We start from the raw sequence: 14,087 nt of genomic DNA, 5'->3' as shown, positions 1-14,087 counted from the left end.
TTTTTCTTTTTGTCGCTTGTGTTTTATTGCCTTTGCCACCACTTTCCCTTAAAGACACCCCCCGCCGCCTGTTTTCATGGGTTTCCTTTGCAGTTTCCCAAGTTTTATACACACTTGCGGCCACTTTCATAAAAAATGTGTAAAATTAGAAGCTATCATCCACAAGTGAAATAGTGCAGTTTTTTATTTGTCTTTCTGAGCCAAGGTACTCTCACTTAAATTTCTTAATTTAATTTTTTGAATAAAATCACTGTTATTCTATCACTATATCTATCACTATCTATCTCTCTATGTATCATCTATCTATCTATCTATCATCTATCTATCTATCTATCTATCTATCTATCTATCTATCTATCTATCATCTATCTATCTATCTATCTATCTATCTATCTATCTATTATCTATCATCTATCTATTATCTATCTATCTTTCTTTCTTTCTATCATTTATCTATTTATTTATCTGTCATGAATCACATATTATTTATCCATCAATTTCATTTCCTTGCTATCATGAATGAAGCAGCAATAAGCATGGGTGTGAAACATTTGTAATAGGATATAAAGTTCTTTGGGAATATGCTTAGGAGTGATACAGTTGAGTCACATGGTAATTACAGTTTTAGTCTTTTGAGAATCCTCCATGCTTAATTCTGTAGTCTTTCATCCTATACCTTTTGTGAAAAAATGATTCTTTCTGAATCCTTGACTTTAGTTCAGTGAGACCCACCCGTATTAACCTATGCCCTACACACCAATGATAGTAAATTTGGTGGAAAAATCTAATATCAGTTTGAATTATGCAGTTTCTAATAATTAAACCATTTGAGGAACCTATTAAGTTTTCTCATGTAGATATCGTATTCTCTCTCTCTCTCTCTCTCTCTCTCTCTCTCTCTCTCTGTGTGTGTGTGTGCTCATGTGCATCCTTACAGAGAGCTTCTTGGGATCTTTGAAGGTGTTTTTCACATCAGATTGGACAGATTCTAGAGCACAGACTGTCTTCCCAAGAGTTTCAGAAAGTAATTGGAAAAAAAAATCACGCTTGTGTTTTCTATGACTGAAATTGCTTTCCCAGAATAGCAGACTTACAACAATGGTAGCATGTGATATACGCATGTTACAACAGTGTGCATATTGGCAAAGGATATGTACATATCTTGTATATAAATTTTAACTAGGGCTCCTCTCTTTGCCTTATTTTCATACCAGTTTAACAGAACTGTTAATGGTGATATTATTAAGATTTCTGAAAAGTGGATCACAAGGTTCATCAATAACATGACCAGAAAATAATTTATCAGTATACCAGCATCAGTGCTGTTGATTTCAGGAAGCATGCCAGTCTGTATCATCTTTGAACTACATTTTGTATTTCTTAAGTTTTGTAACTCAAACTGGAAAGTCAGAATTCAACATGAGTAAAGTGTTCTGTCTGGACCTGAGATAAATCCTATTTAGTTAATGTCAACATTTTACTGCAGCAAATAGTAAAATATTCTTTCCTATGAAATCAGAGAATTGTTTTGAACTTACAATGCACGATATTTTGTTGCTGTGCTACAGTGTGCTAACCATTGTTTTACAGCTGTTTGCATAAACTTTAAGAGAGTGGGTTTTCCAGCTTTTATTACGGTTTTAAATTTCCTATATATTCCATTTCTAAAAATTTATTGAAAGGAAAACACCAAAAAATGCAGGCTGAATTTTATGCACAGGAGCGCTGAATATAGTATTGTCTACAGTAGTCAGAATATAAGGAAAGTTTTCAGTGTAGGGAATATATGAACTATTTATAGTCAGGCCTCCTCCGCCTCTGTGCTTCATGCACAGATGATCATATGGACGGCTGTGCCAGAACAGGAAGTAAGGGTCATATTCCAAAGCTCCCAAGGCAAATTGTGCAATATAGATTTAGTGTATCTAAATTGTAGAAATAAAATGACAGTAGCAATGAAAACTGGTTACTGCAGCAAAAGTGTCTCCATTTAGTCCACCATTTATAAAGACAGAAGGTCTGTGTCGTTCCTGGCTCCACTGTCTGAGAACAGCACAGTCCGTCTCTTTTCCTGGATCTGGCCATGTTGGATGAGAAGAGGATTTCCTATGCTATTGTTCTAGACAGCAGTGACTATGGAATGCTAGTGTGTATAGAGACATAGCTCACACTTCCCTCCTCTTATCAGCCTCTGGTGGCTGTTACAAATATTTCCATCTATCTCCTCTCTTTTGTGTTCAAGGAGGAAAGTTTATTTCTTGTTACAGAATTGGCTTAGCCTCTGGTAGGCCCTCAGTTCCATCCTTACCGATGTACAATATAGTCTGGTTCCACCTCATATTCTATACTGAAAAGATGTTGAGGGTGTAAGAGTGAACAGAGCAGATCCCACTCCAGTGTTTCTGAGGAGATATTGAGAGTTCCCAGGACAGAGTTATGAGGACTGTAGGATGACAAAGAATTGAAAACATCATGTACAGATCAGATTTGCCTTTTATATGATGGTGGTTTTATCTCTTCTTCAGAGTACAACTATGTACTTCAAATGTCAGGAACACAGTAACTGTCACATAATAGGCAATGAATAATAGCTCGCTAAATTGGTGTATTGAGGGCTTTACGCACAAAATGATAGCAACCAGTAAGAGCCATTAGTAGCATGTTTTGAGTCTATTGTGTAGGCTATGTGTCATGGATGCATATTAGAATATACTTATTTTACAGATATAATTATTTCCCTATATCAAGATATAAAAATAGTGGTGCAGATCGCCTGTCAGCTCACAGTAACATGGTAGGTGACAGAGCTAAGTGTTAGGTAAAGACTGTCTGGTCCCAAACAATTTTATTAACCTAATAAACAAAATACTTAATAACTTAAAGTGGTATTGTTAACTTAATACAGTGTTCATAACTTGAAAATTTTAACATGTTTGTTCCTTGGCATTTTTTTTGGTTCAAGAGTATTAATACCTTGACCATATTAACTTATTTTCCTCTTCTGCTGTCTTTCTTCTACTGGTCTCCCCTTCACTTCTTAGTTTCCCCTTTACCTTTATATTTTAATGTTCCATCTATTTATCTGTCTGTCTGTTTGTATATCTATCTACTTATCACCTATCTGTATAATTTGCATGCATGTCACTCTTGCCTGGATTACTTTAGTTAGCAATATAAACATAATTTTCATAATTTTTCAGCAAATGAAATTATTTAATTTTTCTTTAGGGCAGAGATAAGCTTCATAGTACATATATATATGCCACATTTGCATATATATGCCACATTTTGTGTTCCATTTTTCTATTAATGGACACCCGAGTCAAATTCTTAACTTGGATTTTGTGCTTAGGTAATCATGAATGAAGTTTTCTCTGTAGCATGCGTACTTAGATTCCTTTGAGTGTGCCCAGAAATGCTGTAGCTAGCTGGACTATGTGTTAACTGTAATTTTAGCTTTTTTTTTATATACTTCCATACTGATTTCCATAGTTGATTATACCTTACATCACCACAGCCAGTGTATAAAATTTTATTTTCTTCTGCATCCTTGCCACACTTAATGTTGTTTGATTTCAAGTGACAGTTATTCTGACAGTGAGGTGGAATCTCTGTGTAGTTCTGATTTACTCTTTTCCGTGGTTAAAGGTGCTGGGAAATTTGCTATGTACTGGCCATATTCAAAATACTCAAGTTTGGGACAGGCTGTTTAGACAGAGGCTTATCTTGTGAAAATGTGTCCTTTGGGTATCTACTTGCTATTTCTTCAGCTACTGAAATCTTTCAATCTTTGTGGTTTGCTCTGAAATAGATCTTGACATTGTGATAACTGTGTCCCAGATCTTACAACTGTGCATATAGGATTAGTGTGTTCAGCAGGGCAGTAAGATTTTTCACATTTATGTCCTGTAACTACTAGGCATCTTTTTCGGCTTCAGTATCTTGGAAGTGACTATTTGAACTGTGCATTTTTCCCATGGAGTGTCATGCATTTCTTGGCAAATTTAAAAAAAATCTGGGAAAATGCCTTACCATCTGTTGAAGCGCTGTCTAGGCAAGAACTGTTTCTGTTAGTCAGGATGATGCTCAAAAGGAAATCATATTTTCTTAGGTTCATGATGAACTAGATAAATAAAAAAAACATGTTTTCCCAGTCTTTCCCAGAGATCTAGACAAAAAGGGGACTTTAAGCAGGACATTTATGAATCTGTTTTTCAGCTGCTTTACTAGATAGTCTTTTTGAATAGTAGGCATATTTGCAAAGTAATATTCTTTGTTTATGAAGCTACTAGATTCCCAAGCTGACATTAAGTATCAAAACTTTATTATTAACACAGAAAATTCAAAAGCCACTTTTAAAGAAAAGATATCTGTTTTCATATAGGGCATTCTCCATTAGCATATGTGGTAAATATGCTAATATACCATTTAGGGAAAGTTATCAGATCATCTTTTATACCCTGGCAAGGACTGCACAGGGACTGACAGAATCTGTTGTCTTTGTTTAGTTATTTCCGTTTCGGTTTCTAGTTTCTGTGGCTCTGTGCACATTGTTTGTAATTCCCAAGAATTATAGAGTAAGCAGGGAAAGACTTGATTTCCAAATTACATATGTGTACTTGGCTTCAGTGACCACAGTTATTCAACACATCCTCTACCATATGAGTTCTGTGTCTTGTGATGGCGGTGAAACAGGCTCATGGTCACTGTAGGTGGAGGCTGCTTGTTAGTTCCCAGCTGCTCAGACCCAAAATAATCACACAGAAACTGTATTAACTAAAACACTGCTTGACCAGTCACTCGGGAGTATTGCTAGCTAACTCTTCTATCTTAAATTAATCTATCTCTATTAATCTGTGTATCACCATGAGGCCATGGCCTACCGGCCAGGTCTTGGCACATTCCTACAGGTATTTTTCTCCTTTGGTGGCTACATGGTATCCCTCTTTGACTCTGTCTGCTCTCTCTATCTTTTCCAGCCTGGCTACATTATGTTAAGCCATTGGCTAAAAGCAGTTTATTTATTAACTAATTGAAATAAAACATATTCATAGCATACAGAGGGGAATCCCACATCACCTCCCCTTTTCGGTTTAAATAAAAAGGAAGTTTTAAAACATAGTAATATTACATATAACAAAACAATTATCAATCAAGAATCACAGTTAAAATATTGATATCTACTTTATCTTTTATCATAACTAAGAAAAACTATAATTATAACTATCTATTCTTCAACTCCATCAAAGACCCCAGAAGGATATAATATCACCTAAGTTGCATTGTAAGCAACTTACAAAACTCTAGAATTGACAGAGATATCTCACTGCCTGGACAGTCACCCAAAGGTCCTCTGATACATAGGGGCATCCATCTGTAGCCTACATACAGGTCTATAGTATCTGGCAGACTTTTTCATGAAGCAGGAAATTTCAAAGACAGTTCCACCTCTACTGGCAGTTTGTCAGTCACTTTCTTTTGTATCCTGCAGAATGTCTCACAGACTCTTTCATGAGGCAGGAACCCCAAAGGACTGTCTCACCTTCTTTTGGCAAGTTCAGCAGTCATTTTCCTGTGGGTCCCACATGTCCAGTTCATACAGCATACCACCAAGTAGTTCAGGGAGGAGCAGTTTCTTGCCCAAATGGCTAGCAGACTCCATGAGAAACCTCTTCAATGTCCATCATCCTCTTGAAGCAGTTTAGTGTTGCCAGGAGCAGATGTGTCTATTTGTCATGAAAAGTTCTAAGTTCTTAAACATTTTAAATGCTGTGTTTTATTAGTCTTTGAAAGGTTTGAAAAACAACTACCCATCTGAAATATATCTCTGTACATCTAGAAAGCCTAACTGATATGAGTACAAGCTTGACTATTATAGATGACTATTTAATAACCTATAATATACATATAACAAAATTGACCTTAAATTTGTAGGGCAAGAACAATACCAATAGAACAAGATTCATACCAATGCAAAGTATCAATCTCTATAGCATATCCCCTTTAAATATAAAGAAATATTTATAAACAATATGTGGGATTTTTGTCCATTGAACCCTCTCCCCTAGGTTTTGGCCCTAAGCAGAGCTCTGTCTACAGCTCCTTGGGGCTGACTCTGCTCCTGAATGAGCTCAGAAATTGAAACTCATCTACATGGTATCTGAAGGAGTAAGAGTAAAGTTAGACTAAAGGCAAATATAATCATGAGTATGTCACCTGGAGCACAAAGGGTTAGCAGGACATAGCTCTGCAGAGTTTTCTCCTAGGAATTCATGTTTTCTTTTTTTTTTTTTTCTGTTGGGCAAAAGGTTCTCATCAGACAGCTTCTGGAGTCCTTATAAAACCTCCCCTTCTCAAGTCTTAGAGGGCTCCCATTACAAGATTTTTCTCTTTTGGGTTCTTCAAGAAAAACAGAACCATTTTGGAGCCTGTGTTTGGAAGGCAGGACTGGGATTGTTGACCCTCTACCCTTAGTGTAGAAGAACATCTTGGCCTGTAAGTTTTGAGGGTTACTCTCCTCTCCTCTCCTCACCTTTTTTCTCCTCTCCTCTCCTCTCCTATCTTTTTCTCTCCTCTGCCTTTAAAAATCTGTCAGCATGATTAATGCTTCCCTTCTAGACCCATTCTGAAATTCTGTATATGATGTCACAGTTTGAGGGCAATGAAGACTTTAGAAGTCCAACAGGCAGTGTATATTCTTCAGATTTATTACAACAGTATGTAGTTAAAAGGAATTGGTTAATATAAACCCAGCTGTAATTAACTGGATATAACATATAATAACTTTGTAGGTTATATCTACTTAAAATGTAACCTTCAAAATAGTTACTATAAATATAGATCACAATTATAAATATATAATTCATTCTATAATTAGAACCTTAAAGAAAAAACAAAATTGTGAATTTTCAGGAAAATGTTCTACCAAGCTAAGTAAGCACAACTCAGAAAGACAAGCACCATATGTTCTCCCTCAGGCGTGTGTCTAGCTGTTAACATTTAAATATGTGATCCATGTGGAAATAAATATGGGTAACGGAGAGGAAACTTGAAGGATCCCGTGTGACTGGACCAATAGGAGACTTTAAGGGGCGGAGTGGAGAAGAAAATTGAACAAAGCAGAAAGGGGCACACTCTGGACAAAAGGGTCCAGCGAGGAAGGGGATGGGACAGTGAGGGGAGAGGGTATTAACTGAATGAAAACCTTATACAGAGTCTACTAAATCATAAAGTTTAAAGAGTACAGTTAAAAATAAAATAACTAAAGTTAAAGAAATCACTTTTAAACAGATAGTTGCAAGACCAAAGAGTTGGAGTCATGCAGGGCAGAGTTCGTTTCTTGGGTCTCTACCATCAAGTTGCTGGGTGAATGTGGCCTGGCTCCTCTCAGCCTTGATTTCCTTGTCTTTAGTCTTCCCCCTCTGTAAGGTGGAGTGGTGGCACTCACTGGTGCTGTTGTGACTGTGATGTGTGTAAGACTTCCTGGTGAGAATGGCCTGTCCACTTGATGCTCTTGGTGGTCTGGCTATAGGGATGTTTGCCTCATAGTCCTTGTGATGGGGGATTCTCAGCATAGGGGACACACTTTATAACGTACAAAGATAACTATTTCAGGCATTAAGAGCGGACACAATGGTTAAAATCACTTACTGAACTTGTGGAGTACCAGCTCACAACCACCTGAACCTCCAGGTCCAGGGAATTCTATGGGCTGTGTGCTCCTTGGGCATCTGTAGATATAGGGTGCCCAGAAATTCACAAGGTACATAAATAAAAATGCATAAAATTTAAAAAGAATAGCTATTTGATGTTTGTTTATCTGTTCCAGAAGTGAATTAGGAATCATGTTTTTCCTAAGTTATTTATTCTTCCTTCCAAGTTTGCTAATACATTTCTTTGTGCCTATCCTTGATTATAGCACTCCAGGGAGTTCATACCAGAAAAAAAACTTCAGATTAAGTGAAGTAAAATGCTTGAAATTTATGAATTATTTATAATATTATCCTAGCTGGGCATATAAGCTCATGCCTGTGAACTTGGCACTTGGAAGGCAGTGGTAGAGGATCTTGAGATGACACTCAATGGTGCGTGATTTTCACATTTCCTCAATTATATACAAAGATTATCATTTCTTCCCCTTCTTGACACTTTTGTTTCATAAAGGAGTCTCTAGCCCATGCTGGACAGTTGAGGATAACCCCTTGAACTTGGACCCTACTGCCCCCCTCCTAAATTCTGGGAGCACAGGTAGGTGCTCCTGTGCTTTTGATAAATGGCCATCTACATGGTGTGCTGTCTTAGGAATACCTGTTTTACGCGAGGTCTTAGACATTCACTGTAAGGAAAGAAGGCTGTGAAATGGGGGAACATGTAAGAGTAGAAGGGTGAGACTTAGGTGGGAATGATGTAAACACAATACTCATGTATGAAGCTCCCAAATACACTAAAAATAAATGCCAAAATAAGTGATAAAAGCACAGAATTAGCATAAAGAAAACCAAGAACTGATATTTTTAATTCTTTATCTTTCAAACAAAGTAGACATGATTTTAAGGTCCCCCCCCCTTTTTTTTTCTAAGAAAATAATGGTTCTTATCCCACGGTCTGTGTTAAAGTGAAGCCTTAGTCTTAATTTCAAAAAAGTAAGAAAATGAATTTTTCTTTCACCTTTAAATACTCCAATAAGTCTACATAAATATCTCCAGATGAAGGTCTTTTTCTCTCTCTCTTTCACATAGACACACAGACACAGACACGGACACACACAGACACACACACGCACAGAGGAGAGAGAGAGAGAGAGAGAGAGAGAGAGAGAGAGAGAGAGAGAGAGAGAGAGAGAACTGAGTTTACACTAATGCCAATCAAAACAAGCCCTGTGGGTTTCAGGGTCTTGGATCCAGCTGAAAGATGAGACTGACATTTTTACTTGCAAGTTTTCTGGAAGAATCGAGACAAGAGCCTATCTCTGAATCTCAAGGGAAGTGACTTCTGCCCCGCTGTCAGTGTTTGACATTCGCCAACGTGATTGATGTGGCTGCAGTCACAGGACTGGTGTGGGAAAATGTCTAAAATAAATCTAAAAGAAGTTGTCTGAGAGCAGAGCACCAGGGAGATTTAGAGTTAAAGAAAAAGCAAAGCAAACACTTTCTAATGTGAAAATGCAGAGTCATGACTACAAGGTGCAAATAACTCAGGGACACACAGATAGTACCCTTTTCCTCAGGCCTGAATTTAGAAGTCATAGAAGATGCTTGACAAGATATCTAATATAAACACATGAATGGTTTTCTGAAAAATAGGAGTAGAGACCAAATACTCACTACTCACCCAATGCTGTGATTCCTCAGAGCGGCAGAGAGAGACAGAGAGATTTGTATTTTGACCTGAATTATTCTGTAGGGTCTCAGCTTGAGGATCATGAGGTGGTGGGTACTTTAAGGGGTGGGCTGTGGCAGGAGGGGTTTGTTTCTTAGTGGCATGCCCTTAAGACTGAACTGGGGGTCCCCCCTTCATTTTCTTTTGATTCTCGGTTATTTTTCATGAAATGCTCCTACCATGTTGAGCTGCCATGGGACTAAAATAACACAGGTGCTTAGTCATGAACTGAAACCTCTAAAACAATCTAGAGAAACTTTGCTTCTCCATAAGCCTCATTGGAAGGCAATATCACAATACTCAAACGTTTTCAGTTTTGATCAACCCTATTTTCTTCCATTCCAAAACCACAGAACTGTCACACCTTTAGCTGACTCTTCTGCTTGTGTCCAGAGTCACAACTTTTCAATGTTGACTTCCTCAGGGTCATTTGCAGGCTTTATTGTTGAGACACATCTAATTTTAGCTCATATCCATCACACAAGGGGACACTGTAACACACGCATCCATGAATAGAAGGGACAGACATTTACATTATAGTCAAACATGCTGAAGAGGAAAATGTAGGTTAGGAAGCTTCAGACACAATATAAAGTAGCTCCCTCAGTTCTTCTGATTGACACATTTACAGAGAAAGGAGACTCCATTTCATTCTGACATTAATATTCCTTTGAACAGTAGAAAACCACGGCCTCTGCTAGGCAATTTCTGCTCCAGGGACTTTCCACAAGCTTCCAGTGAGTTGTTAGCTCCTAGTGAGGTCATCCTCACATCTTCGTTCTGCAGGCAGAATTTTCCTTAAACATAATTAGGTTTCCAATTACTACCTGTGTAAGCAGAGCTTCTCCTTCTGTCATCGAGGGTGGGTTATTTGTGCAGAGTTATTGGTTCTTTTCTAATATTTAGATGTCTTTACACTGAGAGTTGTTATATATTTATTCAGTCATGATTAGAAAAACTCTAATACTGTTTTATTCTTCTCTTTTCACTGGGCAAGAATGGACTGCAGAAATTGAGAAGTTATGAATAGTAGGGCCGATTAACATTTATTGCTCAGAGATACCTGTCAGCCATGTCCAACGCCATAGAACTGGAAGACAATTTTATTACCTATTAACACTTTATTATATGTTTGTCCTTTGTGTGTATGCATGTGTTTGTATGTATGTGTGTACATGCGTGTGTGTGTGTGTGTGCATACTTGAACATGTATCATAGATGTGGAAGGAGGTCAAATGACAACTTGCTGAAGTAGGTTATTTCCTTCTACCCTGTGGGTTCTTGGGATTGAACATAGGTCATCAGGCTTGACTTCATTGTCCTTTACCTATTGAGTCATCTTGCCAATCCTCACTACCTAATTTATTCTCCTTTCCAATGTGAGTATACAGAGACCCAAACATACCTGGGTCTCCTCACAGATGTTAGTGCTGTTTCCTCCCCCAGTAGACCTGTGTTCAGTTTGACATCTAATATAATAGCAAATAGTTTGGCCTTTCTACTAAAGATGAAGACCAGGAACTTGTTCTCTAGTGTTCCTAAATGCACGGTATGTAGTAGAGACTGGAAGCATTTCTGTTCTTGTCATTACAGGATGTGCACCTGTCCCCCTAGAGCATCTGCTTCCTCAAGTCACTATGCTGTACTTCAACCAGAGCACTGCCTACCCAACAGTCTTCTTCCTCACTGGCATTCCTGGTCTTGAGACCTCTCAAGCCTGGCTCTCCATCCCTTTCTGCTGCCTGTATGCCATCGCCATCTCTGGGAACGGCATGATCCTCTTTGTCATCATCACCGAGTCAAGCCTCCACGAACCCATGTACTATTTCCTGTCCATGCTGTCCTTCACAGACCTGGGTCTGTGCTTTTCCACGTTGGTAACTGTGTTGGGCATCTTCTGGTTCAATGTTCGAGAAATTAGCTTTGATGCCTGCATTGGCCAAATGTTCTTTATCCATGGCTTTTCATTCATGGAGTCTTCAGTCCTCCTGGTGATGGCCTTTGACCGTTTTATTGCCATCTGTAACCCACTGAGATATGCTATGATCTTAACCACCTCACGGATCATTGCGGTAGGGTTTGTAATTGTAATTAGGGGGACCACGGCTCTTGTTCCTTTACTCCTGCTCCTCAAGCGTCTGTCTTTTTGTCGTAGTCACGTGCTCCATCATTCCTACTGCTTCTATACTGATGTGATGAAGCTTTCTTGTTCAGACACCAAAGTCAACAGTGCCTTTGGCCTGACCCTTGTCATCTCTTATGCAGGCTTGGACTCTGTCTTGATCCTTCTCTCTTATGTTCTGATCATCCACTCTGTGCTCTCCATTGCATCCAAGGAGGAGCGAAAAAAGGCGTTTGGCACCTGTGTCTCCCATCTCAGTGCTGTTGCCATCTTCTACATCCCTATGATCAGTGTGTCCTTGGTGCACAGGTTCGCGAGGCATGCTCCTCCATTTGTGCATGCTCTAATTGCCAATGTTTATCTCCTCATCCCTCCTGTGATGAATCCCATAATCTATAGTGTGAAGACCAAACAAATTCGCAAGGCCATGATTAAAGTATTCTTCACTAAACCACCTTAGGGTTCTCTTTTTAAAGATTATATTCACTGAATTTCTGTGTTTGATTATTCATTTTTGTGATTTAAGACTGTAGTTTGAAAGAGTTTGTTAATAAATAATATTTTTTTTATTTTGATAATCTTGCAATTTCATTCATACAAAGTTTTACACTATGGATTCCCAAATGACAGAATACAATGTGTAGTTATTATTCTATTATTATTGCTTTACCTGGCACAATATTGTTCAAGTGTGTTTATGTCCACTGACAAATTGAATTCAATTCTCTAGATTATGTAGCTATTAATGGTTCATATAATACAGATCCTAATAGATATATGCTTGAATAATTTAATAATGTACACAATACTTTTAAAATGATATTATTGCTAATTAAACATTCATAGTTGAAGACAATGAAATAGTAGAATCACTAAAGAAGCCATCATAAATAAAAACTGCTCGAAATAAATACTTTTCTAGTTCTTTAAAGAGGTTTTGAGATCTCTCTGTTGAATGAATTATTATTGAAATAATAATATAGGCCATGGTGATGTCTTGCCTAAAATGTATAAGGATATTCCATTGATTTTATCATCACACTATGCAGTCATACATTGAAACTGAAGTTGTATCACAGAATTATACAACTAATTTAGCTCAATATGATATTTAAATAATATACAGGGGATGAAAACACTTAGTTTTATCAATACGCACTGAGTACATATAGTGAATTATCATCCCGTATGCCATAATAACCAAATTAAAATGATTAATGAAAACTAAGTATTGTGATTGAGTATTAATTTTTAACATCTATTTCGTCACTGGGTTTAAGTTTCTGAGGGACAAAGAGTGTTCTTTTCTCTGTATTTCTCTAGGGAAACTTTGGAACATGTTAAATCCTTACAGTGCTTTTTGAAAGAATTAGTAAAGATATTTGGTGGTCTATGGGCTGGTAATGACAGCATCTTTCTGAAGTTTGCAGAGTCATGAAATCACAGCAACTATGTTTCCCTGCCCAAGACCTACACAGGATCAGGACACTCAACATTCCAACATGGGTGGGGGCTTTTACAAATGTGATTTTGTAGGAGATTCTCAGACTTGGGAAGAGAGATTCATAGCACCCATTTCTTCACAGACACTAACGAGCATGCAGAGATTTCAGAAAGTCTGAGACAGGTCTCTCCATGCATTCTCTGTATCCTTGAGCAGAAGACCTCAGCTCCTCAGCCCTCTTCTCTAGAAAGGCTCAAAAGAACAACCTGTGTACTTGTAAGTAAAGCTGTTGCATTCAGGAATACAATATACTTTACCTCTGCTGTTTCTTGTAAGAATAAAAAGATTCCATTAACTTCAGGGAGGTCCTCTTGATTCCCAAGGAAACCCAGGAAAATCAGAAACTTGTAGATTCGGCCATACATTCTGAGAGAGTTTAGTTGTGGTACATTAAGGTTGTCTTGCTGTGTAGAGGTGAGAGCATTTATACAGTTCTGAGTTTTTTGGAGCATGCAGAACTGCCGTCCAGCGTCAGCTGCTGCTCCTGCCCTGTGTGCCCCGCTCCCTCCATTGTCATCTTCCTTGTCACCGTCACACACCTCCTGTATTCTGTTCGCTTGCTATCACACTAATTCTTTACAAGTGCTGCCATTTTTGACCCCCACATACCATCACTGACCAGCCAAACTTCATAAATGTTGACTGGTATGTACTCACTGGAAAAATTGGTTTAGTTGATGAAAGGAATTTCATGGAACCTAGAGTTGCCCAGAATTCCAACAATTTTGGTGAATCATTAGCCAGAAAGGAGACAACTGAAGGTAGCTCAGCATAGAACCTTAAATACTGTGTCATAGTTTACGTGAGATATCATCATCTTAATGTAAATAAACCAGTGTCAACAAGTGGTTGAGCAGAGAAGTGATTCTTATGCAGTACTAAACCAGGGTCATCTGTGAACAATCCCAAATGTCACACACACACAGATACCCCCCCCGACACACACATAGACAAACACACACACACACACACACACACACACACACACACACATACACACACACGCCTGGAGTGGGCAAATGGTGTTGCAAACTAAAAATGAGGTTCACGAATCATATTTAACATTTCTGGTACAGGACATGG

General features: G+C 38.1%; 1 protein-coding gene across 1 annotated transcript; it reads left to right on the top strand.

Annotated features, from left to right (window-relative positions):
- Positions 1-11,015: 11,015 nt before the first annotated feature.
- LOC125397268 (olfactory receptor OR51C1-like) lies at positions 11,016-11,960 on the top strand. The gene has a single exon (XM_048429547.3). The coding sequence runs from the start codon at positions 11,016-11,018 to the stop codon at positions 11,958-11,960; it is 945 nt and encodes a 314-aa protein (XP_048285504.3).
- Positions 11,961-14,087: the final 2,127 nt, after the last annotated feature.

The sequence above is a fragment of the Myodes glareolus genome, chromosome 7 (assembly GCF_982192425.1).
Source record: "Myodes glareolus chromosome 7, mMyoGla1.1, whole genome shotgun sequence".
Taxonomy (NCBI): Eukaryota; Metazoa; Chordata; class Mammalia; order Rodentia; family Cricetidae; genus Myodes; species Myodes glareolus.
Note: the sequence above shows the minus strand (reverse complement) of the source record. Positions and strands in the feature narration are given on the sequence as shown.